This window comes from Monodon monoceros, unplaced genomic scaffold (genome assembly GCF_005190385.1).
Source record: "Monodon monoceros isolate NGI ecotype Baffin Bay Population unplaced genomic scaffold, NGI_Narwhal_1 Super_Scaffold_12, whole genome shotgun sequence".
Classification (NCBI taxonomy): Eukaryota; Metazoa; Chordata; class Mammalia; order Artiodactyla; family Monodontidae; genus Monodon; species Monodon monoceros.
In genome coordinates, this window is record NW_021703768.1 from 115,503,548 (window position 1) to 115,529,450 (window position 25,903).

At 38.5% G+C, this 25,903-nt stretch overlaps 3 protein-coding genes across 4 annotated transcripts in view; all 3 read right to left on the reverse strand.

Annotated features, from left to right (window-relative positions):
- NME5 (NME/NM23 family member 5) overlaps positions 1 to 17,151 on the reverse strand; it is a 26,870-nt gene extending 9,719 nt beyond the window's left edge. The window contains exons 1-4 of one of the 2 annotated variants that reach the window (XM_029217541.1): positions 16,919 to 17,151; positions 16,309 to 16,483; positions 9,573 to 9,778; positions 8,807 to 8,907 (exon numbers count right to left, since the gene is read on the reverse strand). In XM_029217541.1, the coding sequence (XP_029073374.1) occupies positions 8,807 to 8,907; positions 9,573 to 9,778; positions 16,309 to 16,437 (436 nt within the window). In that variant the 5' untranslated portion in view covers positions 16,438 to 16,483; positions 16,919 to 17,151. Of the gene's footprint in view, positions 1 to 8,783; positions 8,908 to 9,572; positions 9,779 to 16,308; positions 16,484 to 16,918 lie in introns of those variants that run through there. The other variant, XM_029217540.1, reaches the window with a different exon arrangement.
- A 172-nt stretch (positions 17,152 to 17,323) lies between these two features.
- Positions 17,324 to 21,128, reverse strand: LOC114892507 (bromodomain-containing protein 8-like). The gene is made up of 4 exons (XM_029217542.1): positions 19,968 to 21,128; positions 19,801 to 19,869; positions 18,300 to 18,477; positions 17,324 to 17,730 (listed from the first exon to the last, which is right to left on the reverse strand). The coding sequence occupies exons 1-4, from the start codon at positions 19,982 to 19,984 to the stop codon at positions 17,680 to 17,682; spliced, it is 315 nt and encodes a 104-aa protein (XP_029073375.1). The 5' UTR covers positions 19,985 to 21,128; the 3' UTR covers positions 17,324 to 17,679.
- Positions 21,129 to 22,418: 1,290 nt separating this feature from the next.
- On the reverse strand, positions 22,419 to 24,948 carry LOC114892505 (bromodomain-containing protein 8-like). Its single transcript, XM_029217539.1, has 3 exons — positions 24,613 to 24,948; positions 23,494 to 23,763; positions 22,419 to 22,648 (listed from the first exon to the last, which is right to left on the reverse strand). Exons 1-3 carry the CDS (start codon positions 24,889 to 24,891, stop codon positions 22,487 to 22,489), a joined length of 711 nt encoding a protein of 236 aa, XP_029073372.1. The 5' UTR covers positions 24,892 to 24,948; the 3' UTR covers positions 22,419 to 22,486.
- Between the last annotated feature and the right edge of the window lie 955 nt (positions 24,949 to 25,903).

The window sequence follows — 25,903 nt, forward strand, 5'->3', positions numbered from 1 at the left end:
GGTGTTAGGGAGTGTTCTAATTTCATTCTTTTACATGTAGCTGTCCAGTTTTTGCAGCACCACTTATTGAAGAGACTGTCTGTTCTCCATTGTATATCCTTGGCTCCTTTGTCATAGATTAGTTGACCATAAGTGCGTGGGTTTATCTCTGGGCTTTCTATCCTGTTCCATTGATCTATATTTCTGTTTTTGTGCCAGTAGCATATTTTCTTGATTACTGTAGCTTTGTAGTATAGTCTGAAGTCAGGGAGTCTGATTCCTCCAGCTCCGTTTTTTTCCCTCAAGACCGCTTTGGCTATTTGGGGTCTTTCCTGTCTCCATATAAATTTTAAGATTTTTTGTTCTAGTTCTGTGAAAAATGCCATTGGTAATTTGATAGGGATTGCATTGAATCTGCAGATTGCTTTGGGTAGTACAGTCATTTTCACAATATTGATTCTTCCAATCCAAGAACATGGTATATCTCTCCATCTGCTTGTATCATCTTTAATTTCTTTCATCAGTGTCTTATAGTTTTCTGCATACAGGTCTTTTGTCTCCCTAGGTAGGTTTCTTCCTAGGTATTTTATTCTTTTTGTTGCAATGGTGAATAGCAGTGCTTCCTTAATTTCTCTTTCAGATTTTTTTAACATTAGTGTATAGGAATGGAAGAGATTCCTGTGCATTAATTTTGTATCCTACAACTTTACCAAATTCATTGATCAGCTCTAGTAGTTTTCTGGTGGCATCTCTAGGATTCTATTTGTATAGTATCATGTCATCTGTTTTACTTCTTCTTTTCCAATTTGTATTTATGTCTTTTTCTTCTCTGATTGCCGTGGTTAGGACTTCCAAAACTATGTTGAATAAGAGTGTGAGATTGGACATCCTTGTCTTGTTCCTGATCTTAGAGGAAATGCTTTCAGTTTTTCAGCATTGAGAATGATGTTTGCTGTGGGTTTGTTGTATATGGCCTTTATTATGTTGAGGTGGGTTCCCTCTATGCCCACTTTCTGGAGAGTTTTTATCATAAATCGGTGTTGAATTTTGTCAAAAGCTTTTTCTGCATCTATTGAGATGATTATGTGGTATTTCTTCTTCCATTTGTTAATATGGTGTATCACAATGACTGATTTGCATATATTGAAAAATCCTTTTATCCCTGGGAAAAATCCCACTTGAACATGGTGTATGATTCTTTTAATGAGTTGTTGGATTCTGTTTGCTAGTATTTTGTTGAGGATTTTTGCAACTATATTCATGAGTAATATTGGTCTGTAATTTTTTTTGCACTATCTTTGTCTAGTCTTGGTATCAGGGTGATGGTGGCCTCATAGAATGAGTTTGGGAGTGTTCCTTCCTCTGCAATTTTTTGGAAGAGTTTGAGAAGGATGGGTGTTAGCTCTTCTCTAAATGTTTGATAGAATTCACCTGTGAAGCCATTTGGTTCTGGACTTCTGTTTGTTGGAAGACTTTTTTTTTTTTTTGCGGTATGCAAGCCTCTCACTATTGTGGCCCTCCCGTTGCGGAGCACAGGCTCCGGACGAGCAGGCTCAGAGGCCATGGCTCACAGGCCCAGCTGCTCCATGGCACGTGGGATCTTCCCAGACCGGGGCACGAACCTGTGTCCCCTGCATCGGCAGGCGGACTCTCAACCACTGTGCCACCAGGGAAGCCCTGTTGGAAGATTTTTAACCACAGTTTCTATTTCATTACTTGTGATTGGTCTGTTCATATTTTCTATTTCTTCCTGGTTCAGTCTTGGAAGGTTATACCTTTCTAAGAATTTGTCCATTTCTTCCAGGTTGTCCATTTTATTGCCATAGAGTTGCTTGTAGTAGTCTCTTAGGATGCTTTGTATTTCTGTGGTGTCTGTTGTAACCTCCTTTTTCATTTCTAATTTTATTGATTTGAGTCCTCGCCCTCTTTTTCTTCATGAGTCTGGCTAATGGCTTGTCAATTTTGTTTATCTTCTCAAGAACCAGTTTTTAGTTTTATTGATCTTTGCTATTGTTTTCTTTGTTTCTATTTCATTTACTTCTGCTCTGATCTTTTTTTTTTTTTTGCCAGCCTCTCACTGTTGTGGCCTCTCCTGCTGTGGAGAACAGGCTCCAGACGCGCAGGCTCAGCTGCCATGGCTCACAGGCCCAGCCAGTCCGTGGCATGTGGGATCTTCCTGGACTGGCTCACGAACCCGTGTCCCCTGCATCGACAGGTGGACTCTCAACCACTGCACCACCAGGGAAGCCCTGCTCTGATCTTTATGATTTCTCTGCTTCTGCTAACTTTGGGTTTTGTTTGTTCTTCTTTCTCTAGTTCCTTTAGGTATAAGGTTAGATTGTTTATTTGAGATGTTTCTTGTTTCTTGAGGTAGGCTTGTACAGCTATAAAATTCCCTCTGAGAACTGCTTTTGCTGCATCCCATAGGTTTTGGATCATCGTGTTTTCATTCTCATTTGTCTCTAGGTATTTTTTGATTTCCTCTTTGATTTCTTCAGTGATCTCTTGGTTGTTTAGTAACGTATCATTTAGCCTCCATGTGTTTGTGTTTTTTACATTTTTTTCCCTGTAATTGATTTCTAATATGATAGTGTTGTGGTCAGAAAAGATGCTTGACATGATTTCAATTTTTTTAATTTGCTGAGGCTTGATTTGTGACCCAAGATGTGATCCCTCCTGGAGAATGTTCCGTGTGCACTTGAGAAGAAACTGTAATCTGCTGGTTTTGGATGGAATGTTCTATAAATATCAATTAAATCTATCTGGTCTATTGTGTCATTTAAAGCTTGTGTTTCCTTATTAATTTTCTGTTTGGATGATCTGTCCATTGGTGTAAGTGAGGTGTTAAAGTCCCCCACTATTATTGTGTTACTGTCGATTTCCTCTTTTATAGCTGTTAGCAGTTGCCTTATGTATTGAGGTGCTCCTATGTTGGGTGCATATACATTTATAATTGTTATATCTTCTTCTTGGATTGATCCCTTGATCATTAGTGTCCTTCCTTGTCTCTTGTAACATTCTTTATTTTAAAGTCTATTTTATCTGATATGAGTATTGCTACTCCAGCTTTCTTTTGATTTCCATTTGCATGGAATATCTTTTTCCATCCCCTCACTTTCAGTGTGTATGTGTCCCTAGGTCTGAAGTGGGTCTCTTGTAGACAGCATATATATGGGTCTTGTTCTTGTATCCATTCAGCAAGCCTTTGTCTTTTGGTTGGAGCATTTAATCCATTCACGTTTAAGGTAATTATCGATATGTATGTTCCTATTACCATTTTCTTAATTGTTTTGGGTTTGTTTGTGTAGGTCCTTTTCTTCTCTTGGGTTTCCCACTTAGAGAAGTTCCTTTAGCATTTGTTGTAAAGCTGGTTTGGTGATGCTGAATCCTCTTAGCTTTTGCTTGTCGTAAAGCTTTTGATTTCTCCATAGAATATGAATGAGACCCTTGCCAGGTAGAGTAATCTTGGCTGTAGGTTCTTCCCTTTCATCACTTTAAGTATATCATGTCTCTCCATTCTGGCTTGTAGGGTTTCTGCTGAGAAATCACCTTAACCTTATGGGAGTTCCCTTGTATGTTATTTGTCATTTTTCCCTTGCTGCTTTCAATAATTTTTCATTGTCTTTAATTTTTGCCAATTTGATTACTATGTGTCTCTGCGTATTTCTCCTTGGGTTTATCCTGTATCGGACTCTCTGCAGTTCCTGGACTTGGGTGGCTATTTCCTTTCCCGCGTTAGGGAAGTTTTCGACTATAATCTCTTCAGATATTTTCTCGGGTCCTTTCTCTCTCTCTTCTCCTTCTGGGACCCCTATAATGCAAATGTTGTGTTTAACGTTGTCCCAGAAGTCTCTTAGGCTGTCTTCATTTCTTTTCATTCTTTTTCTTCTGTTGCGCAGCAGTGAATTCCACCATTCTGTCTTCCAGGTCACTTATCCGTTCTTCTGCCTCAGTTATTCTGCTATTGATTCCTTCTACTGTAGTTTTCATTTCAGTTATTTTATTGTTCATCTGTGTTTGTTTGTACTTTAATTCTTCTAGGTCTTTGTTAAACATTTCTTGTGTCTTCTTGATCTTTGCCTCCATTCTTTTTCCGAGGTCCTGGATCATCTTCACTATTATTATTCTGAATTCTTTTTCTGGAACGTTGCCTAACTCCATTTAGTTGCTTTTCTGGGGTGTTATCTTGTTTCTTTATCTGGTACATAGCCATCTGCCTTTTCATCTTTTCTTTCTGTGAATGTGGTTTTTGTTCCACAGGCTGCAGGACTGTAGTTCTTCTTGCTTCTTGCTTCATTGATTCCTTACTGCACTTATATTCAAGACAGAATTCCATACATTGGCCCACTGACTACACTATGTGTCCTCTATTTACCTCTTCAACCTCATCTTAGTGTCTCTTCCTCCAGATCTTTCAGTTTATATATGTGCCATGTACCATATTCTTTCCTGCTCATCACTTGAGCACTTGCTGTTCTTCTGCTAGAATGTTCTTCCCTTTCTCTGGTTAACCACTATTTATCCTTTGGATCTCAACTAAAATGTCACTCCTCAGTCGGGCCTGTCTTGTTACCAGTCTCTCATGATACCCTCTAATTGCCGTATAGTACTTACCACACAATAACTATGCAACTGTTAGATAATAACTATGCAATTATATAGGTAATTATTGTTTAGTGGCTATCTTTTGAACACTAAACTATAAACTCCATGAGAGCAGAAACCTCATCTATTTTTTATAATTTTATTTTTTTAAGTTTTATTGAGATATAATTCCCTTATCATGAAATTCTTCCACTGAAGTATACAACTTATTTAATAAACTTATAATTGTGTGATCCTCACCACAGTCCAGTTTTAGAAAACTTCCATCATCGCAAAAATGTTTCCTTGTATTCATTTGCAATTCACCACTACCACTCCCACCCCCAGCCCTTGACAACCAGGAAGCTTCTTTCTGTTTCTAAAAACATCTTTACTGGACATTTCCGATAAATGGATCATATAATATATGGTCTTTTGTGCCTGGATTCTTCTACTTTGCATAATGTTTTGAGGTTCACCCATGTTGTAGCATGTATCAGGAGTCTGTTCCTTTTAATTGTTGAGTAGTATTCCATTGTATGGCTGTATGGCTATACTAAATGCTGTTTATCCATTGGTGAACAGTTGGATTGTTTCCAGTTTGGTGCTGTATTAAATAATGCTACCATGAATATTCACATGTGTTTAAGTAGAGTTATGTTTTCATTTCTCTTGTGTGGGTACATGCTGCCAGGAGTAGAACTGGTAGTGGAGTTACATGTTACGTGGATGTGTTAACATTTTAAGAAATCACCAAACTGTTTCCCAAAGTGGCTGTACCATTTTACAATAATGTATGGAGAATGCCAGTATCTCTATACCCTTGCCATTGATTATAGCCATTCTAGTGGGTATGCAGGTGGTATCTCATTGTTTCAATTTGCATTTCCCCAATGATTATGTTGAGCACTTTTTCATGTGCTTATTAGCCATTCATCTTCTTTTGTGAAATGCCTATTCAATTCTTTTGCCCAGTTTTTAATTCCGTTGTCTTAGTATTGAATTGTAAAAGTTCTTTATATATTCTGGATACAAGTGCTTTACCTGATATATCATTTGCAAATATCTTCTCCCAGTCTGTCGTTATCTTTTCATACTTTAAAAAAATATATATTTATTTATTTATTTTTGGCTGCATTGGGTCTTCGTTGCCATGTGTGGGTTTTCTTTAGTTGTGGCGAGTGGGGGCTACTCTTCACTGCGGTGCGCATGCTTCTCATTGCAGTGGCTTCTGTTGTTGCAGAGCACGGGCTCTAGGCGTGTGGGCTTCACATGGGCTCAGTATTTGTGGCTCGCAGGCTATAGCGTGCAGGCTCAGTAGTTGTGGTGCACGGGGTTAGTTGCTCCATGGCACGTGGGATCTTCCTGGACCAGGGATAGAACCCGTGTCCCCTGCATTGTCAGGTGGATTCTTAACCACTGTGCCACTAGGGAAGTCCCCTTTTCATACTCTTAATGATGGCTTTTAAAGAAGAAAAGCTTTGAATTTTGATGTAGTCCAATTTATCAATATTTTCCTTTATAGATCATACTTTTGATGTCATATTTAAGAGCTTTGTCCAACTCAAGGTAATGAAGATTTTTTATATTTTCTTCTAGACGTTTTTAGCTCTTATGTTTAGGTTGATGATCCATGTTGAGTTAAATTTTGTGTGTGGTGTGAACCAAGGGTCTAAGTTGTTTTGTTTGTTTTTGCATGTGGATATTCAGTTGTCTCTGCACCATTCGTTGAAGAGCCCACTCTCTCCCCATCAAATTTTCTACATACTTTTGTCGAACATCAATTGTACATAAATGTAAGAATCTAATTCTAGATTCTCATTTCTGCTTCATTGATCTTTACGTCTACCCTTATGTCAGGACCATACTGCCTTAATTATTGTGGCTTCATAACAGGTTTTGAAATCAGGTTAGTGGAGGTCCTCCAACTTTGTTCTTTGTTTTCAGAATTGTTTTAGCTCTTCTAGATCCTTTGCAATTCCATATAAATTTTAGAATCAGCTTGTCAATTTCTACATAAAAGCATTCATAGACTTTTATAGGGACTGTATTAAATTTATCAATCAATTTGGAGAGAACTGCCATCTTGACAATATTGACTCTTCCAGGAACAAGGGATGTCTATTTATTTAGATATTCTTGAATTTCTCTCAGCAACATTTTGTGCTTTTCAGTGCACAAGAATTTCACTTCTTTTGTTAAATTTATTATTAAATATCTTATTTTTGATGCTATTGTGAATAAAACTGTTTCCTTAACTTCATTTTTGGATTGTTTGTTTCTCTGTTTTTGCTGACCATTTATTATTTGTCTCTGACCACTTATTATTTGGAAGTTGGAGGACTTCCACTACCTGATTTCAAAACCTATTATGAAACCACAATAATTAAGACTGTATGGTACTGACATAAGGATAGACAATAAAGATCAATGAAGCAGAACTGAGAAACTAGAATTAGATTCTTACATTTATGGCCAACTGATTTTCGACAATAGGGCTGGATGAATTAATGAGAAACCAAAAAATGTTTTCATGTTTCTTACATAGATAAACTTTCAATGTACTTTTAAAAGCTTTTTCATGGCATAATTTATATACTGCATTGTATATTTATTTTTATAGACTTTTAAAATACAGTCTTCTTGAAAAGAGCAGAGACATCTTATTCATCTTTGTATTTCTGGCACACAGTAGTTAACTCAATAAATTTGTTGAATGAATGGAATATAGCAAAGCTGTGAATCAGCCATCCCTATTAAAAGGGAAGGGAAGAGCACTAGCTTTTTCAAGGATTAGGAATATATTTTAGAATATCTTTGTAACTTGCTTTAGTGACTCCTCATCATATAGGGTTTTGCACATAGTTCCTGACTGACTGCTAAGCAAGAGGGAGCTCATATCATAAACTCTGAGAACTTTCTCTCAAGAACTTCACATTCTCATAGCAAGAGATCTGCAAGGTAGTAGGTAATAAATCATTTATCTTTATCCTACAACTGCTGCTTCTCAAATGTCTAACTGTATCTAGAGGATTAATTAATGGGTAAAATCAATCTAAAATAACAGTTTAGGGATATAACCCTATGAGTAAGAAGTGCTTCCAAAAATATCTTCTACTTAAGATAAATGAGCTTTTAACTCTATTTTAGTTAAAAGCTAAAGAGGAAAAGTCTAATTCACTAGTAGGACTAAATCTAAAGATCTACCACCTTAAAAAGACATCTCATGTTTAAGATGTGCTCCAAAATAATATGGAAGCAGGAAAAGTAGGAGCAGGGGTTATAGATGAAATAATACTGAACTAAACCAACTATACTTCAATTAGAAAAAAAAAAGACTGACCAAAATTGTTGAAGCTGGGTGATGGGTTCATTAGGGGTTTATTATACCATGCTATCTACTTTTGTGTAAATATTCCACAATAAACAGTTCCAACGAAAAAAATATCTTAATGGGATGGATACGACAGAAATTTCTGTCACAGAAATAAAGTATGTAGTAGGCAAATCCTTTTTGTGTACAGATATCTTTAGAACAATTTTTGTTCAAAAATCTGAACTTTTAAATCTCCAAGACAATTTTCAATTTTCTTTGAATAAATCTTCAGCAGAAAATACTGAGGAACAGGTCTAAATTACTTAGAGAAAAAAAAAAAAGCCAAAAAAAATTCAAAATTGCCCAATGCTTTGACTTTTCTTTATAAAGAAAATCACCAAAATTCCTTTCTGCTCTAAAAATATTACTGAAAATAAACTAAAAACTTAGCGCTGCTCCTTATTATACCCACTTATAAAAGGTTTATAACTTTCATAACAGGTTGGAAACAAAAAGAGGGCCTGAGAACTATTAATTTCATAAAGCCATGAGTTTCTTAACAAACAGTAAACTGTTAGAGAAAATGGCAAATCAGTCATAATTTCCAAAGAAGATTCTTTTTTCAAGTGTAACAAATTTGACTGATGCATTTAGGGATAACTAAAAGGAATTACAACACAGAAGAAGAAAAACCCAAGAGAAAAGAAAGAAAAAAAAGTAAACTCTTCTCAAAATATTCCCTAGAGGTCACAATTTAGTTCTGAGAAAAATGTTTTCTACTCTTGGCTTCAAGTTAAGTAACTACAACTTGAAAATATGACAGAATATACTGGAGAAAAACCCTGTTATCTTCCTTCCCAGCTTCATCTCCAAAATAAAAGAGAAAGCAAACAAGCAGATGCAACTAATTACTCAACTGTAACTCACCTGCAGGAAACATGAATCGCATTTCTCTTTCTGCTGCAGCAAAATCATTACTTCCATGAAGTGCATTCCTTAGCTCATCTGTGCCATAAATTGCCCTTAGACTAAAAGCAAGTTAGAGATGATGACCATCCAATCTGACATACTTTCTTTACTTTTTACATATGCATTCTATTTAGGAATTTTACAGAAGCATCGCCACTTCTCACATATGGAGGTCTTAATCTATTTTGAATTTAAGCATAAATCTACCTACATGAGGGTCAAGTATATTTAAATCTGTGAGAGGGATACACTGGAAAAATAAGAGTTACCTGGGTGAAAAAGGGGTGTTGTTTTGTGACAACTGAAAAAGCAATGCATTTTCAAAGTGCAAGAACTCAATGCCCTCTGGTTTCCAGACATTAATGATAATGCTGAAAATCTGAGTTTCTGGTCCTGCATTACCAATATTCTATAAAATACCATACCAATTTTCCCATGAAAAATCCTACACCAGTGGCAGTTTAATTCAAGGATGAGAGAAAAATAAGGCTAGTCAATCATAAATCAAAATTCTCTGAGACCTTTTGTGGTATTTGATATTAAAATACACATTTAAGTAGTTAAAACACAAAATGGACCTCCCCCACCCAGCCCTCCACCACCACCAAAAAAAATCAGGTTATTTAGGAAAACTTTCAAATTAAAGGAAATTCCTATTACAGTGAAATCAGATTTTTTTTTTCATTTTCATAGTTGGATTCCATTTTTCCCCCAGGAAAGTTACCTGTCTGGGTGTGTCTCCTTAGCTACTAAGCTATTACTTGGTCCCAAGAGTTCTTTCCAGTAAGAGATGGCTTTAAGTCTAGCTAATATCATGGCAACAAGTGGTCCAGAACTCATGTAAGCTGTTAAATTGGGGAAAAACATTTTCCCATACTGTTCCACATAAAAGTTACTACAGTGCTCAGGGCTGAGATGCAGTTTTCTTCTCTAAAAGAGAAACAAAATCAACAAAAGCTTTATTGACAGTTCAATAATACCTCATTAAGTCATTAATAACTTGAAATTAGTACCAATCTGACCACAAATTTGAGATTTATTTTTGTATTATGAACAAAGGGCAAGATAAGAAAGTTAAATGTAGGCTGTAAATAAGAATTATTTAACCTACTTAAGAAAAACTATTCCTGTTGGGCAGCCTCTTTCAACATATGGTATATTAATGACAAATTCATCATATCTCCTTCTTAAAGTAAAAACACGCCAATCATCAATATTCTGTTAATACATACTTTGTACAAAGCAACAAAATTGAGGGGCTTCCCTGGTGGCACAGTGGTTGAGAGTCCGCCTGCCGATGCAGGGGACACGGGTTCGTGCCCCGGTCCGGGAAGATCCCACATGCCACAGAGCGGCTGGGCTCATGAGCCATGGCTGCTAAGCCTGCGCATCCGGAGCCTGTGCTCCGCAACGGGAGAGGCCACAACAGTGAGAGACCCGCGTACCGCAAAAAAAAAAAAAAAAAAAAAGTAACAAAATTGGACTTTAGAATATTCCAAATTCATCTTTCCCTATTTGTGATATTTTCCTATTCATTGTGAAATTTTCCTACATATTTTAGGGAGCTGGTCTCATTATGGTATTTAGAAATAGTACGCAGTATAATGATGCAGTAAACAAGTTTTTCACTTGAACATGAAAGTTGTATATTCTTTATTCTGGTTCTGCCATAAATATGTTGATTCACTATGATCTTAAGAATAGTTAGCATTAAGTTTGTTAATTTGAAAGAATATGAAATGTTTGGGACAAATAAATGTTAAGTTTGTTCACAAATGAGAAACTATATGAATTATTAAATTGTAAAAACCATAGAAGCTGAGTCAGTCATTCTTCCAATTAGAAAGCATCACATTTTCCCTAAGAGCAACTATTTGAGTATATCTTATTTATTTTTGGCTGCGTTGGGTCTTCGTTGCTGCGCACGGGCTTTTCTCTAGTTGTGGCAAGAGGGGGCTACTCTTTGTCGCCATACACGGGCTTCTCGTTGCGGTGGCTTCTCTTGTTGAGGAGCACAGGCTCTAGGCACATGGGCTTCAGGAGTTGTGGCAGGTGGGCTCAGTAGTTGTGGCTCGCGGGCTCTAGAGTGCGGGCTCAGTAGTTGTGGTGCACGGGCTTAGTTGCTCCGTGGCATGTGGGTCTTCCTGGACCAGGGCTTGAACCCGTGTCCCCTGCATCGGCAGGCGGGTTCTTAACCACTGCACCACCAGGGAGGTCCCTTGAGTACATTTTTTAAAAAATCACTCCATTACTGCTGTTTATCAAATCCACTAAAGGTGGATCAGGAGGGAAAGGGCTCAAAATAGAATAGAGGGATTCAAAGTAGACATCAAGGAAAACTTGCTGGAGTAAGGATGATGAGACATGGAGATAAATTACTAGGGGAAGGCTAAAAATCTCCAAGATTAAGGCAGATATCTATCTTTCTAAAATGGGTTAGAGGGCTTCCCTGGTGGCGCAGTGGTTAAGAATCTGCCTGCCGATGCAGGAGACATAGGTTTGAGCCCTGGTCTGGGAAGATCCCACGTGCCGCGGAGCAACGAAGCCCGTGCGCCACAACTACTGAGCCCGCGCTCTAGAGTCCGTGAGCCACAACTACTGAGCCTGTGTGCCACAACTACTGAAGCCCACGTGCCTAGAGCCCATGCTCCGCAACGAGAAACCACTGCAATGAGAAACCCGGGTACTGCAACAAAGAGTAGCCCCCGCTCGCCGCAACTAAAGAGTAGCCCAAGCGCAGCAATGAAGGCCCAATGCAGCCAAAAATAAATAAATATATTTATTTAACTAACTAAATAAAATAAAATGGGTTAGATTTTCCTGAAAGTACAGTGTGAATTTTACCAAGTGACCTACCTCTTAAAGTCCCTTCCAAAACTATCATGTGTCTTCAAGTTTCAGAAACTTGATAAAATTGCTTGGTTTGTAGAGAGGGATCTAAACTACCCAGAGCAAGAATCTTGTAGAAATGCTTACTAGGTAGGTCAGCAATGCTATGAACAGGCTCTACTGGACAAACATAACGTTCTCACTAGTCAAGGATCAGTTACAGTACTGTAAAAAAAAAAAAAAAAAAAAAAAAGGTGCTGACATCTATTCACATATTAAAATTCATATAGTCAAGAAATAGAAGAAATTTGAGAAGTTATAACAGTGCCTGATTTAGTATAATCCTTGATTCTATTATTTAAAATTAAGATATGCCAGTATTTGTGATTCTTATGCATATTGATTTGAGTGCTTTTTTTTCTGCATTGTAAGCCCTTATCTGCCATTATACCCCTTAACAAGCAAGGGAAGCTATATTCTGCAGGTATGCTAGCTAATGCAGCGTAATTTTAAAAATGAACGGCTCATCTTAAACTAAAGTTGATACTGAATCAGTGATTCCATCAGTTGCTTTAAAATTAGATCAGATAAACTTTTTTGGAATTTAGATTAATATTTTCACAAAGAGGGAATTCCCTGGCAGTCCCGTGGTTAGGAGTCTGTGCTTTCACTGCCAAGGGCATGGGTTCAATCCCTGGTAGGGGAACTAAGATCCCGCAGCCGCGGCCAAAAAATAAATAGAAATCAACAACAACAAATATTTTCACAAAGAGGAGTCATTAGTTTGTAACACAGGAAAGGCTGCCACCTACTGAAAGAATACATCATATTTTAGGAGTTTTTTCCTAGATGGGACAAGAAAGCCTCAAGTTCAAGGAACTCCCACCTATAATAGAGCCTACTTTTAAAGCATACAATACAAAGGACAAATGATTCCACTGACATGAGACACCTGGAATAGCAAAGTCATAAAGACAGAAAGTAGAATAGTAGTTACCAGGGGTAGGGAGAGGGCTAAACGGGTAGCTAGTGTTTAATGTGTACAGAGTTTCAGTTTGAGATGACGAAAAAGTTCTAGAGATGGATAGTGGTGATGGCTGCACAACAGTGTGAAGGTACTTAATTCCCCTGAAATGTACGCTTAAAAATGGTTAAAAAGGTAAATTTTATGTTGTGTATATTTTATCACAATTAAAACAAAAAAGAAGCATACAATATACCAAGGCGTTCTTTGGTTTGAAACTTCTTGCTGACTAGGGAAAGTGTTAAATATTAGCATTTACACTAAGTTGGTTTTTTTTTAAACACTGTTTTATAGTTATCATTAACTCCTTAATTATTAAGTTTTTCACTAATTCTTTTCAAAATATGGACTTAAAAGACAAATTGGAAACTTTATATTATTTGTATACTTTGTTTCTTTCTCAAATTAATGAGTAATATACTTACAGGGTTAAAAAATTCAAAGCAATATAAAAAGGTTTATATGAAAAATCTCATTCCCATCCCTGTCCTAACCCAGCCTGTTCTTCCTCACCCTCAATATGCAACCATTTTTAATGGTTATTTATCTCCTAGTTTCATTTTGCAAATACCGGCAAACATGTATATTACTTTTTCTCTTTCTATCATAGAAAGTAGCCACACATTGTACTGCATCTTGCTTTTTTCCATAAAAGGACACAGAGAGGTTTATAATTAGTTGCATAGTATTCAATTTGGTGGATCGCCAGGGTCAATTTAACCAATCTTCTAATGCTGGGGTGTTTTCAATCTTTTGCTTGTAAATAAATAATGCTGCAAAAAATAACCTAGATACAGGTCACTTCATATTAATACATGGGTTATAGGAGAGATTCCCAGAAGAGTACTGCTGGGTTTAAGGGTATATGCATCTGTAATACTGATAGATAATTGCCAGATCCCCTTCCATAGGGGTTATGTCATTTACTTTTATATTCTTGCCAGATGGTATCTCAGTGTCATTTTAATTTGCTTTTTTCCTGCTTAGAGATTGAGCATCTTTTCCTATGTTTCAGAAGCATTTGTTTTTCTTTTTCTGTGACCATCCACATGTACTGCCCATTTTCAAGTGAATTTTTATCCTGTTCTAGCAGCTTTTTATATACTAGGGAGATTAGCCTTTGTGATATGAATTACAAATCTTCTTCCCAAGTCTTGCCATTTGTGTTTTGACTTTGCTTATTATGTTTATTTGGCCATGTGCAAGTTTTTTATATTTATATATATATATATATATATATATATATATATATATTTTTTTTTTTTTTTTTTTTTTTTTTGCGGTACGCAGGCCTCTCACTGTTGTGGCCTCTCCCATTGCGGAGCACAGGTTCTGGACGCGCAGGCTCAGCAGCCATGGCTCACAGGCCCAGCCGCTCCGCGGCATGTGGGATCTTTCCGGACCAGGGCACGAACCCATGTCCCCTGCATCGGCAGGCTGACTCTCAACCACTGCACCACCAGGGAAGCCCCTATATTTATACTTTTATCAATCTTTTCCTTTACAGTACCTAGACTTTATTTTTTTTTAAGTAAATTTATTTATTTATTTATTTATGTCTGTGTTGGGTCTTCATTGCTGCACATGGGCTTTCTCTAGCTGTGGCGAGTGGGGGCTACGCTTCGTTGCAGTGCATGGGCTTCTCACTGCGGTGGCTTCTCTTGTTGCGGAGCACAGGCTCTAGGCACACGGACTTCAGTAGTTGTGGCATGTGGGCTCAGTAGTTGGGGCTCACGGGCTCTAGAGTGCAGGCTCAGTAGTTGTGTCACATGGGTTTAGTGGCTCCGCAGCACGTGGGATCCTCCCGGACCAGGGCTCAAACCCACGTCCCCTGCATTGGCAGGTGGATTCTTAACCACTGTGCCACCAGGGAAGCCCGAGTTTTCTCCTTTTTCTATTTTTTAAAAGATTCAATAGGCAATATGACACTGTATATTTATTAGAGAATAAAAAACTGAAATTTCAAATAAGGATGGTAGAGAAAAAAGGAAGATTAAAAATATTCCATTCTAAAGACGCAGACATAGAGAATGGACTTGAGGACATGGGGAGGGGAAAGGGTAAGTTGGGTCGAAGTGAGAGAGTGGCATGGACATATATACACTACCAAATGTAAAATAGATAGCTAGTGGAAAGCAGCTGCATAGCACAGGGAGGTCAGCTCGGTGCTTTGTGACCACCTAGAGGGGTGGGATAGGGAGGATGGGAGGAAGATGCAAGAGGGAGGAGATATGGGGATATATGTATATGTATAGCTGATTCACTTTGTTATAAAGCAGACACTAACACACCCTTGTAAAGCAATTATACTCCAATAAAGATGTTTAAAAAAAATTCCATTCTATTTGTTAAGCTTTTTTAAATTTGATAATGTTTAACAACACTCTATACTCATTTTCAAAACTACCAACTGCAGAACAAGTATAAGGCTTAAAACATTAAAAGTTTGTAAATAACTGGAAAAAAAAAAAAAAACCAACCAAAAAAACACCCAACAGGGGCTTCCCTGGTGGCGCAGTGTTTGAGAGTCCGCCTGCCGATGCAGGGGACATGGGTTCGTGCCCCAGTCTGGGAAGATCCCACATGCCGCGGAGCGGCTGGGCCCGTGAGCCATGGCCGCTGAGCCTGAGCGTAAAAACACCCAACAGTCAAGAGAAGACCAAGTAAATAGACTGTGACTCACCTGTACAGAAGAGTATTACACAGAAGTTAGGAAGAATGAGATAGATTCAGATGTAATGATCTGGAATGCTATCTGAGGGACTCTGTAAAGGGGGTCAAGGGAAGGGGACTGTCCTACTTTATGGGGGAAAAATGTTTGTAAATGCATTAAAAAAATCCTGGAAGAACAGGGAAGTGTTAAGTGGTTGCCTCTCTCTGGAGTTTAGGACTTGAGCTGGGAGAGGAGAGATGGAAGAAAAAGAAATTTTACTTCTCATTTTATATCCTTTTGAAATGTGAAAAAACTTTTGTAATATTATCACATATAACTTTTATACTTACAAGAATAAACCTAAATTTCATGCTAAATACTAAGGATCTAAATGGGCTAACACATTTACATAAACATTTTTAAAAGGTAAAATCAAAGGTAATCTTGGACTTCCCTGGTGGCGCAGTGGTTAAGAATCTGCCTGCTAAGGGAGGGGTCACAGGTTCGAGCCCTGGTCGGGGAAGATCCCACATGCCGCGGAGCAACTAGGCCCGTGCACCACAACTAATGAGCCTGTGCTCTAGAGCCCACAAGCCACAACTACTGAAGCCTGCGTGCCCAGAGCCTGTGCTCCGCAACAAGAGGAGCCACCGCAATGAGAAGCCCACGCACTGTGACGAAGAGTAGCCCCTGCTCACTGCAACTAGAGAAAGCCCGTGTGCAGCAACGAAGACCCAACGCAGCCCAAAATAAAAATAAATAATAATAAATTAATTTAAAAAAATAAGGTAATCTAAAATAACAGTTTAGGGATATAACCCTATGCCTAAGAAGAGTTTCCAAATATATCTTCTACTTAAGTGAATTTTAAATTCTATTTTAGTTAAAAGCTAAGGAGGAAAAGCCTAATTCACTAGAGAGAAAAAAAACATGATGATCCTGCCCAGAAGTTACCTGAACAATGGTGAATCCAGATCTGAGAATAATATCTTGTATCTCCTCCTCTTTGTCAACAATATCTGGTTTGATAATGGCCAGAGTCTTTTCTACATAGATCTGAGGTGGGGGCATTGATAGCTCCATTCTGGCTTTTCAGTGTACAATTTAAGAGATTCTTGACTGGTATCAACTGTAATGATAGGCACCCCCCCAACCCAAGTTTAATGTAATTGTGACTAAAGAGCATTATCAGGTGCTTAATTTTATTAATTTATAAAGCTGGAAACTGTCACACCTTTTTCAACAAGCAGCGTCTCAATAATACGATTTCTACTCTGCGTCTAAGTCCTGTGGTGAGTTTTCCTAAGCACTTTCATGGAGGTGGAGAGACCAAGGAGCAAGGCGAAAGCCTAGGACCCTGGGGACCCAGGAGGAGACTAGGTCTGCAACCCTCCGCGCTGCTCAGCGGCCCGCGCCCCGCCCCCCGCCCCCCCCACGCCCGCCCCCCCCCACGCCCGCCCCGGGGAAGCTCAGCATCAGGCCCGGTTGGAAAGCAGAATCCCTGACCCTCTGTGGGCTGCACCCCCAGATTCCTGCCGAATCCGACCCTCATCTGGGCACTCACCTCAGCCCGGGCTCCTGGAGAGTCACCACATGTTGTTGCTAGGAGACCGGAAACCCAGCTTAGAGACGGTGGCTGCAGAGGCCCAATTCCAGCAGAGCGCTTGGCAGCCCTTGGCTAGCTCAAGAAAGGGAACCAGCCACAGGCATTTTTATTCCCCTTGCACATCTTAAAAGCAATAGACGTTTTCTAACATTTTCCTCATAATTTATCTTACTCCATCCTCCTAGCCATTCGAAGGACACTTCAATTATCTCCACTTTATAAATGATGAGACAAATCATACACACTTTCCCTCGTCCTACCCCAGCCCCTTCCAGACAGTGTATGTAAGAAAACCCATGTTAAACACCTTCCTTATTTCACCAGATAATGCTATCCCCTCTATTCCCAGCTTCTGTAAACATTAAAAGGCAATCTTTGACTTGTGAAATAACATTTATTTAAAGAGCAGTATAAGAAGTTTCATCTATTTACCTCTAAATTAAGCCTATGAAACAAAGACATGGGCAACATATATGGCATAACCCCAAATCTCAGCTTTCTGTGTTTTCTTTATATTATGTCCACGGGCACCTTTTATTCTTTGGTTGTAAGTTAAGGCATTATTCTTATTGGAAAAGAAAACAGAGAAGTGGTAAACAAGTACTGGGATCTTCTCTAGGTCAGAGTCTCAATGAAAGATCCAAATTCCAGAAAAGCTCAGGGTAGCAGCTCCAAGTTAGCAAAACAGGTTTTCCATCATCCATGGGGTTGGTTAGTTCTCATTCCAGACTATTTAAGACTCTTCTTTCATCTAACCAAATACTCAGCACCTACAGGGTCAAGGCAGACAACAAGCTATGAAGCTTTATGGAGGTTTGAAAGCAGTTTTGTTTCTTTCTCCGCAGAGATTCAACTACATTTTTTTTCTTTAAAGTAAGAAGCTGCCCAGAAAAGAAACCCTCAAATGTCTTCTTCTGGCTACCATATCTTATCTCCTATAGATGGGACAATGTGAACATATATTAATACCAACAGGTACAGCAACCAAAAAATGGACAGTGACTCCAGCCTCTGGTTTGCATGTTTAGCCCTCTGACTTGAGGCTCTGGAAGCAGATGCGCCCATTATTTATCTATCCCCAGGTCTCTTAAGAGCTCTTCACTGCTGCCTGCCTTCCTAGACTATTTTACTTCACTATCTATTAAAGCTAGTCCCACAGAGGCTCAAAGTTTTCCAAACCAGCAGGTACAATGTCAGTCCTTCAGGTCCTTGAATCACCTCTGAACATAAACTCTGGCAACGCAAGGTCACTTCAACACCACCCTTATTCTCACAGACTTTCTAAAATCAGATTCCAGAAACTACTTTCCTTTTTCTTGCAGCTCTCTACCTACAGTACCTGAATCTGTTCCAAGACTTCCCGCTGCATCTCCACAGCCATACGGTACACCTGATGATCAGAGTCATTGTACATCACAGCGTTCTGGAACATCAGCATCAGGTCCCTCTGGAACTGAGCCACGGTGCGAATACGTCCCTTAGACAGGTTCCTTTTCAGGCTAGTTAAGTCCATGGGTCTACAGGTGGCCAAGAGAAACCAGAGGAAATCAAACCTTCATGTGGAACATGTGGTGACCTAACATGCTCTCCTGAAGAACTAACCAGCTCTTAATGAAAACAGTAGTAAAGATAACAATCCCCATCAGATAATAAAATAGCAATGGCAGCTAACATACGACTGCTTACAATAAGCCAAGTGCTATGCTAGGTACTTTCTATATGAACTCACTTGATCCTCTCAATAAACCTATATGGTAGGTACCATTGTCACAATTGGCAATGAGGAAACTGAAATCAAAGAAGTTAGGTACTTGCCCAAAGTCACACAGCTTAGTTTCCAATTCAGAAACAGCCTGACTCCAGAGCCCACAGGCCCAGCCATTTCACTTTACAATTGGAGGTATCAAAGTTATAAAGAGCTCCAATGATCAGTTTGTCACAGGGTAGTTACTGACCGATTGTTTACAATGTGTAGTCATATACTAGGTATTTAATCAACTGTTTTTACTGTATCATCAAAAGCTCAGAGGTTTTTTTCTTCTTTCATGGAGATGAAAAGAGAATCAAGTGAATATTAAGGTAAATATTATATAATGCGACACAGAGAGTGGGTTTATAAAAGGCGGCACAGCAGCGTAGAAAGAGGACTGAACTGGGAGGTAAGACTCTGGGGTTTAGTTCTAGCTCTGCTATTCACTGTTGATCACAGACAAGTCATGACCACCTCTGAGTCTTAGTTTCCTCATCTACAGAATTAAGGAGTCTGTCTCCAAAGGTTCTTTTCTGATCTTTTATACACTACTAACACACACTGGTTTATGAGAGCATTTTAGATGAACTATGCTATAAAAATCCAAAATACTGCAATCAACCAGTGTTTATAACATCCATTTGGATTACCATCTTTGCCTTAGCATACCTATAACTGCCTGAATGAATACAGTGTTCCTTTTAAAGTTGTGCTCTGAAATAACAGTGCCAAAAACTACCAAAGGCAAATGTAAGATTATAATAAATGGATATTACTTAAAAGTCAATACTGATAAAAGCCTCTTTATCCTTTTGTTCCCTATATTCTCAAATGAGGACTGAGCTTACCTTACCATAACTTTATAAACTTGTTCAGCTGTAAAATATATCTTGAGCTTAAGTAATGTAAATGAAATAATGTAATAAAATATAAATAAATAAATATAAATATAATATATATAAATATATATAAATATATAAATATAAATAAATAAAATAAAATAATGTAAATGAAATAAACAGATGTGAAATAAAGTATGAAAAGACAGATATAAAAGCAACCAACCTTTCTTGACCCCTTTGCCACTGACCTTTTCACCACATCCTTGTATCCTGGGGCCTGCCTTTCTGACACAGGCTTCAGAAACAGACTGCTGAACCTGTTAAGGGACAAACCCAGAGAGGATGAAGAAACCCTGGAAAGTCACCCTAAATGAGAAGTGTGGCTGTGAATACCAAGAGTGGCTTGGAGTCCTACCTGTGACTGGCTATCATCTTCCAGACTGGCAGGAGAGTCTTCTTAAATAGCAAGTGATCCTGAACAGGGTCACTATGGCCTAGATCAGACCTATAGGATAAAGCAGAGCAGAAAACAAACAGTAACTTCACAAATGGTATTCTGTTCCCCCTAGATGCTTGATAAGGTTTCCTCAACACATAGTGCTCCTAGTTAACATCTGAAGGAAATAACACCACAGGAATGAAAACATGCTTTCATAAAGGACCCCAGACTCTATAAATATTCTCTTACTGATCAGTATTATCAAATGAAGTGGTTAAATTCTTGTAAAGTGTACTAAAAATAGGCAACTGCCTTTGCCTTTTGGAATCTTGCTGATTTGCCCTTTAGCACCTGTGACTTTAAAGAACTGGTCTATAAAAGTAGTCTTTGTTCACTGATGTCTCCCAAGTTCCTGGTACATACTAGGTGCTCAAATAAGTATTTGATAAATGAATCTGGTCCTGTTTTTTTATGCAGAAATATGCCACATTAAGAAGTATCTCTCCCATACTTCCAGAGGAAAAAAATACTTGGTTTCATATCCCAAGGAATTCTCTTACACTGCATCTGAATGCTATACAATTTAAATATTTTTCCTTTTCACTCTCCTCTGTATAGTAATCTTTAAAATACCAAGAAAAATCCATTTCTCCTCATGGTCCTTCCTTCTCTGGGCTAAACTGCCTAATTTATTTAGTTTTTCTTTAGAGGTGCAACTGCTCAATGTTTTATTTCATTTTATAATTTTCCCAGTTGGCAAGTTTTCTATTTACCCCAAAGTTAAACATCATGTTACACTTCACACTTTATACACTGCATTATTCTCTCTAAATAGGCTCTCTTCACACCTAAGGTTTCACACCCTCATTTTGCTTTATGTACCACATTGTGTGCATCCATTTGAGCACAACTCATACCTTATCATTCTCCAATTTGAACAGCTCCACATAACTATTCATTTTCATGATGCACTATCTCACCTGTATCTAAATTGCATACCACAAAAATCAATTTTTCCTTAAGCCCAGAACCCTATAAGAACAAGGGACTTAAAGCCCAAAGCAAACCTCTTCCTTTGTCTCTGATCAGTCAGTCAGAATAAACAATAGGTCCTTGGTACTGATGCAATTTTGTTCATATAGCCACAGAACAGGTATTTATTGTTTCCATTACGTGAAAGGTACTACAATAGGTTTTGTAACTTCATAATCAATCACCTTTGCAATATTTTAAGAAACAATCCCTTGCTTACCTTTATTTCCATCTATTTGAAATGCATGCCAAGCAACTACAAGTGAAAGTGTGGGAGTGGAAAGGATATGCACTTAGACTGGTACTCCAAAGGTTCTACTTTACTCCTGAGAGTCAGTACAGACTAAGGAAGAAGCCAGAAAAGAGGGGCCTAGGGAATGTCCATCTTTCAAAGTAGTTTTAAGGTTCCCTAGTGATAGCACAAGAACTCAAATGCCTATCTCCCCTTAAGCTATCTAGCCAAGCAGACTCAATTACTAATATCTACTGCTTTCTAATAAAGATTTCACGTTTAACCTAAATTCTAAGATAAGAGTGTGGTGTTTGCGTTTCAAGATGCTGAAATGTCATGAGATAAAACATCCCAGATTATTAAAGATTTCCCGTTTTGGGGATAGTCATCATATGCCATCTGCTCATACTCACAAACGGAGTTATAGAAAAGCAAAGGAAGCAATTCTTCAACAAGCTAGGTTTTTAGCTGTATTCTATTTGTGTAACAAAAATTTGTAATCTGCTATTTACAAAAATATATATGCATGGTTCAGTTGTATACCTTAAACAAAAGAAGGCTAAAATAATTACTGGTTTGCCTCCCCACAGATAATGTGGGTGGATCTGGGATACATCAAAGAAAAAAAAACCAGTTCATACTATCTTCTCTCAATACTTAGACACAAAACTAGGCCCAGAAGATGAACTATTTGTTATATAACAAAAATAACTTTGTTTTTCTGATTTAAAAAGAAATTCACTTTACTGAAAAAAATTAAGATTCTAAAATGTGACCTCTGGCCCCATAGTTATTTATGTTAAAATCAGACAATTATATAAACAATTTCCCAAGATGTGTGAAAAAGGAAAAAGGGCGATAATAACTTAAAAATAATTTTTAATTTCAAGTTAATAGGAAATGTTTTAGTATTTTTAAAAGTATAGTTTGTATAATATTAGACTTGAGTGACAATCTGACTCAGCAACGTTTCCTGAATAAATACAGAGAGAAGGATTACTTATGAAAGAGATTCTTAATGTTGATAAAACAGTCTTGTTTTATAAGATGAAAGCATATAGACTTCTATTTATACAGTAAAATTATATTTAATTATATTTCTAGTGTTTTCGAGCTCTAATTCTCTACTTTTCAATTTACAAAAGTAATCAATGTCCGTGGCAACAAATTCAAGTAGGCGTAAACAGATGTAAAAGTATTAATCCTAACAACATGGGATAAAAGTCTATACTTACAGCTTTGAGGAGGTAGCATGGCTGAAAAGGATATCCACCAGAGGAGTCTCCTGGATGCTGAAGCTATCATCACACTCACCTGAAGAACGCTGGTCTTCCATCTCTGACACATACCCTTCACTCTGGTCCTGCTCTTTGGATTCTTGCTGAACCTCCCCCTGGGAATGCCAGGAAACAAAGGAAAGTTTAGAAAGAGATTTACTATCTTCAAGGTAATTTTTCTTGTATGGGGTAAATGAAGGCTGACCTTAAGGTAAGAATAGGCCAGTTATATAAAGTTATAGAATAAGTTGGAGAAAGGTGACTTGACTAGACCTAAGACAAAGAATTCTTAGAGAACTCTGACTCTGTATCCCAAGAAAAAATGAAAAAGCAATATACTCTATTCTAGATAGATGTTGTTTTCTTTTAAAACTGTCATTATTACTTGTGGCCCTGGAGCTAACTAGTCTAGCTGGCCAGATAATATTAATGATAATGGTATTCTAAATTTTATGATTGCTTACTATGAGCCAGGGACTATGCTAAGTGCTGCACGTGAATTATCTCATTTAAAACTCACAGTACACGTGTAAGGTAGAGACAATTATTCCATTTCAGCAGAGAAAACTGAGGTTCTAAAATGTTCACTAGGGCTTCCCTGGTGGCGCAGTGGTTGAGAGTCCGCCTGCCGATGCAGGGGACACGGGTTCATGCCCCAGTCCGGGAGGATCCCACAAGCCGCGGAGCGGCTGGGCCCGTGAGCCATGGCCGATGGGCCTGCACGTCCGGAGCCTGTGCTCCACAACAGGAGAGGCCACAACAGTGAGAGGCCCACACACCGCAAAAAAAAAAAAAAAAAAGTTCACTAGCCTGCCTAAGCCTACACAGCTAACTGATGCTAAAACCAGGATTTAGACCCAGGTAACTGAACTCTCTGGAGTTAGCCTATGTTCTCTAACCATTCTGCCTGCCTCTTTGTGCAGAGGACTGATCAGACAGCTGGTTTAAGTTATTCACTTACCTCTTCACTCGCTGTGGGTTGTTCCTGAAGTGCCCAAATATCTGAGGGAGGTGGAGCCACCTCTGGCCTTCCATTTTCTCCCAGTAATGACTTCTCAGTTACCAAGGGGTCTACCTTGGCTGAAAGCTCTTCAGGCTCTTTGCAGGGCTCCCCCTCTCCTTCAGTAGCTTCAATTCCCCTCGCCTCTTGTTGTCTGGTGCCAGATGAAGGGCAGCAGCCTTCACCTGATTCTTTGCTGCTAATGCACAACGGCTCCATTAAATAGACTACCTGCAATCATAGTTTACTGTTAGATGTATAAGAACACCAGTGGAAATCATCATCTACATATCAATAATGCCACATCATTACACTACCACTGTGACTAAGTTTGAGATGGTAAGGGTTAATTGATTCATTCAGTCATTTTAAATTTATCAAATATCTTATATACACAGGTACTGGGCTAATTGGTTGGGACCTAACAGTAAACAAGATAGACATGATTCTTGCCTCAAGGAGCTTATGTTCTAATTTTTCATCTGAAGTGTCAACTCGAATCAACTGGTAACGTCTAAAAAACTGCTGAAAACTTCGTCTGCCACAAACAATGCAGATAGAATTGGGAATATGTGAACAACTGGCAAGACCAGATTCTTGCTGGTCTTGACCTAGGTTCTACTGAATATGTAGAGTTGCCACATAAATATAAACTCTCTGTCCAACTCTCTTTATTTCTGGTCCTCAGCGCTTCACTAGGGAAATACGAACACTGCAAAATATTGCCTGGAAGTCTTAACATTATAAGCTTCAAGGGGAGTTTGGGCAAGTGTCACCTCCCATGACTCTGAAAGAATGAATTACAAGGATACTCCTAAAGACAGGCCTATATACAGAAATCCCACTTCCTCTGATCAGGCTCCTAATGACTGGGATCTTAGAACATTCAGTCAAAAAGTACATATTTGGCACATGTTTTGTATCAGCACCAAGTGCTAGAGACACAGAAATGAACTCAGTTCCCGCCTATGTGGACCTTATATTTTAGTAAACAATAACGAGAGCGGTAGATATATGGTTAAACATTCTCTTAGGAAGTTGAGATTCTTCCCACCTTTGGAAATAATGGCTCCCCATTACCTCAGAAAGAAAGTGGAGGAGGTTCTGGCGGCTGACTTGCTCCACCTCTTCCTGAGATTCCTCACTGCCACTGTCCCCCACAAGCAGCTCACGAGGTTCTCTCCCTGGGCTGCTTTCCTCTAGTTCCTCAGCCCCTGGCTCCTCAGTTTCCCTCCAGCTGCCCAAATCAAGATCCAAACTGGAGTCCCATGAGCTGAAGAGTGACCTGCAATCGTTGCTCAACTCAGAGTCATTGGGATAGTCTTGTTCAGAATCCAACCAAACCCATTCATGCCCCATCTGTAAATACACAGAAAAAAATGCATTAAATTCACTCAAATCAATATTCCTAAGGCATTTCCATCTCCCAATTTTGGTAGAAAGATAAGGGGTCAGAAATTTTTTTCAACTCAACATTAGGAAGAGTAAAAACTAGCTGAAGGGAGACATCAAGAGAAAAAGTGATCTGTCATTGGGAATAAAGAAAAAGCCCTATGTCAAGCAGAATAATAGAATTATCACCCAATAATTATTTGTTGTTAGATTTCCTCACACTCTAAAAGAGAAAAAACTGGAGCATTGCTAGCTGAAATGAATGCCTCTATCCCAAACCACCCTTAAACTCAACTGCAAGGCAACAATTTTGATGGACAAGGGATCTTTTCCTCAGCATACAGACATTTTTAACCTATCAACCATTAAATCCTCAATGCATACTAAGATACCTGTGGCATCCTTCTGGTCATATCCAGCTCTCACTTCTCAGAAAGAGAACTGCAAATCAAGTTTTAAAAATATCTTTCCTTGTTTTCAGTACACTGCACTCCTGGTTTTCTTAGTCCTTCATCCTCTCCCTTTTACTACTTTAATACATCCATCTTCTATGTTCTTGTTTGGGCCTCTGCCTCCTTAATATGTCCTTAAAACAATGCAGCTACTTTGAGGTTTCAACTTTGATCTTTATTAAGGTGGCTTCCAAATCTCTCCACCTTTACTTTTTATATGCATTCTGGTCTCATTTCTCCATGTACCCAAAGGTCAACTCCCTTAGGTGCCCTACCATCTCCTTCAACTCAACACTTATAAAACTAAAATCACTTTTCTTTCTGAACATCTCCCAATAATTTGCTCTCCCAAAATTCCTTATGCCGATCATCAACACTATTTTCTTAGTCCTGTTTTGACTCTTTCTTCTCTTATATTCAGTAAACAAGTCCACTTGCCAATTTTCTTCCACAATAATTTTTCTTAATGCCCATCCTTTACATCTGAATAAATGTGATAGCCTCCTGGTCAGTTTCTCTATTCTTAA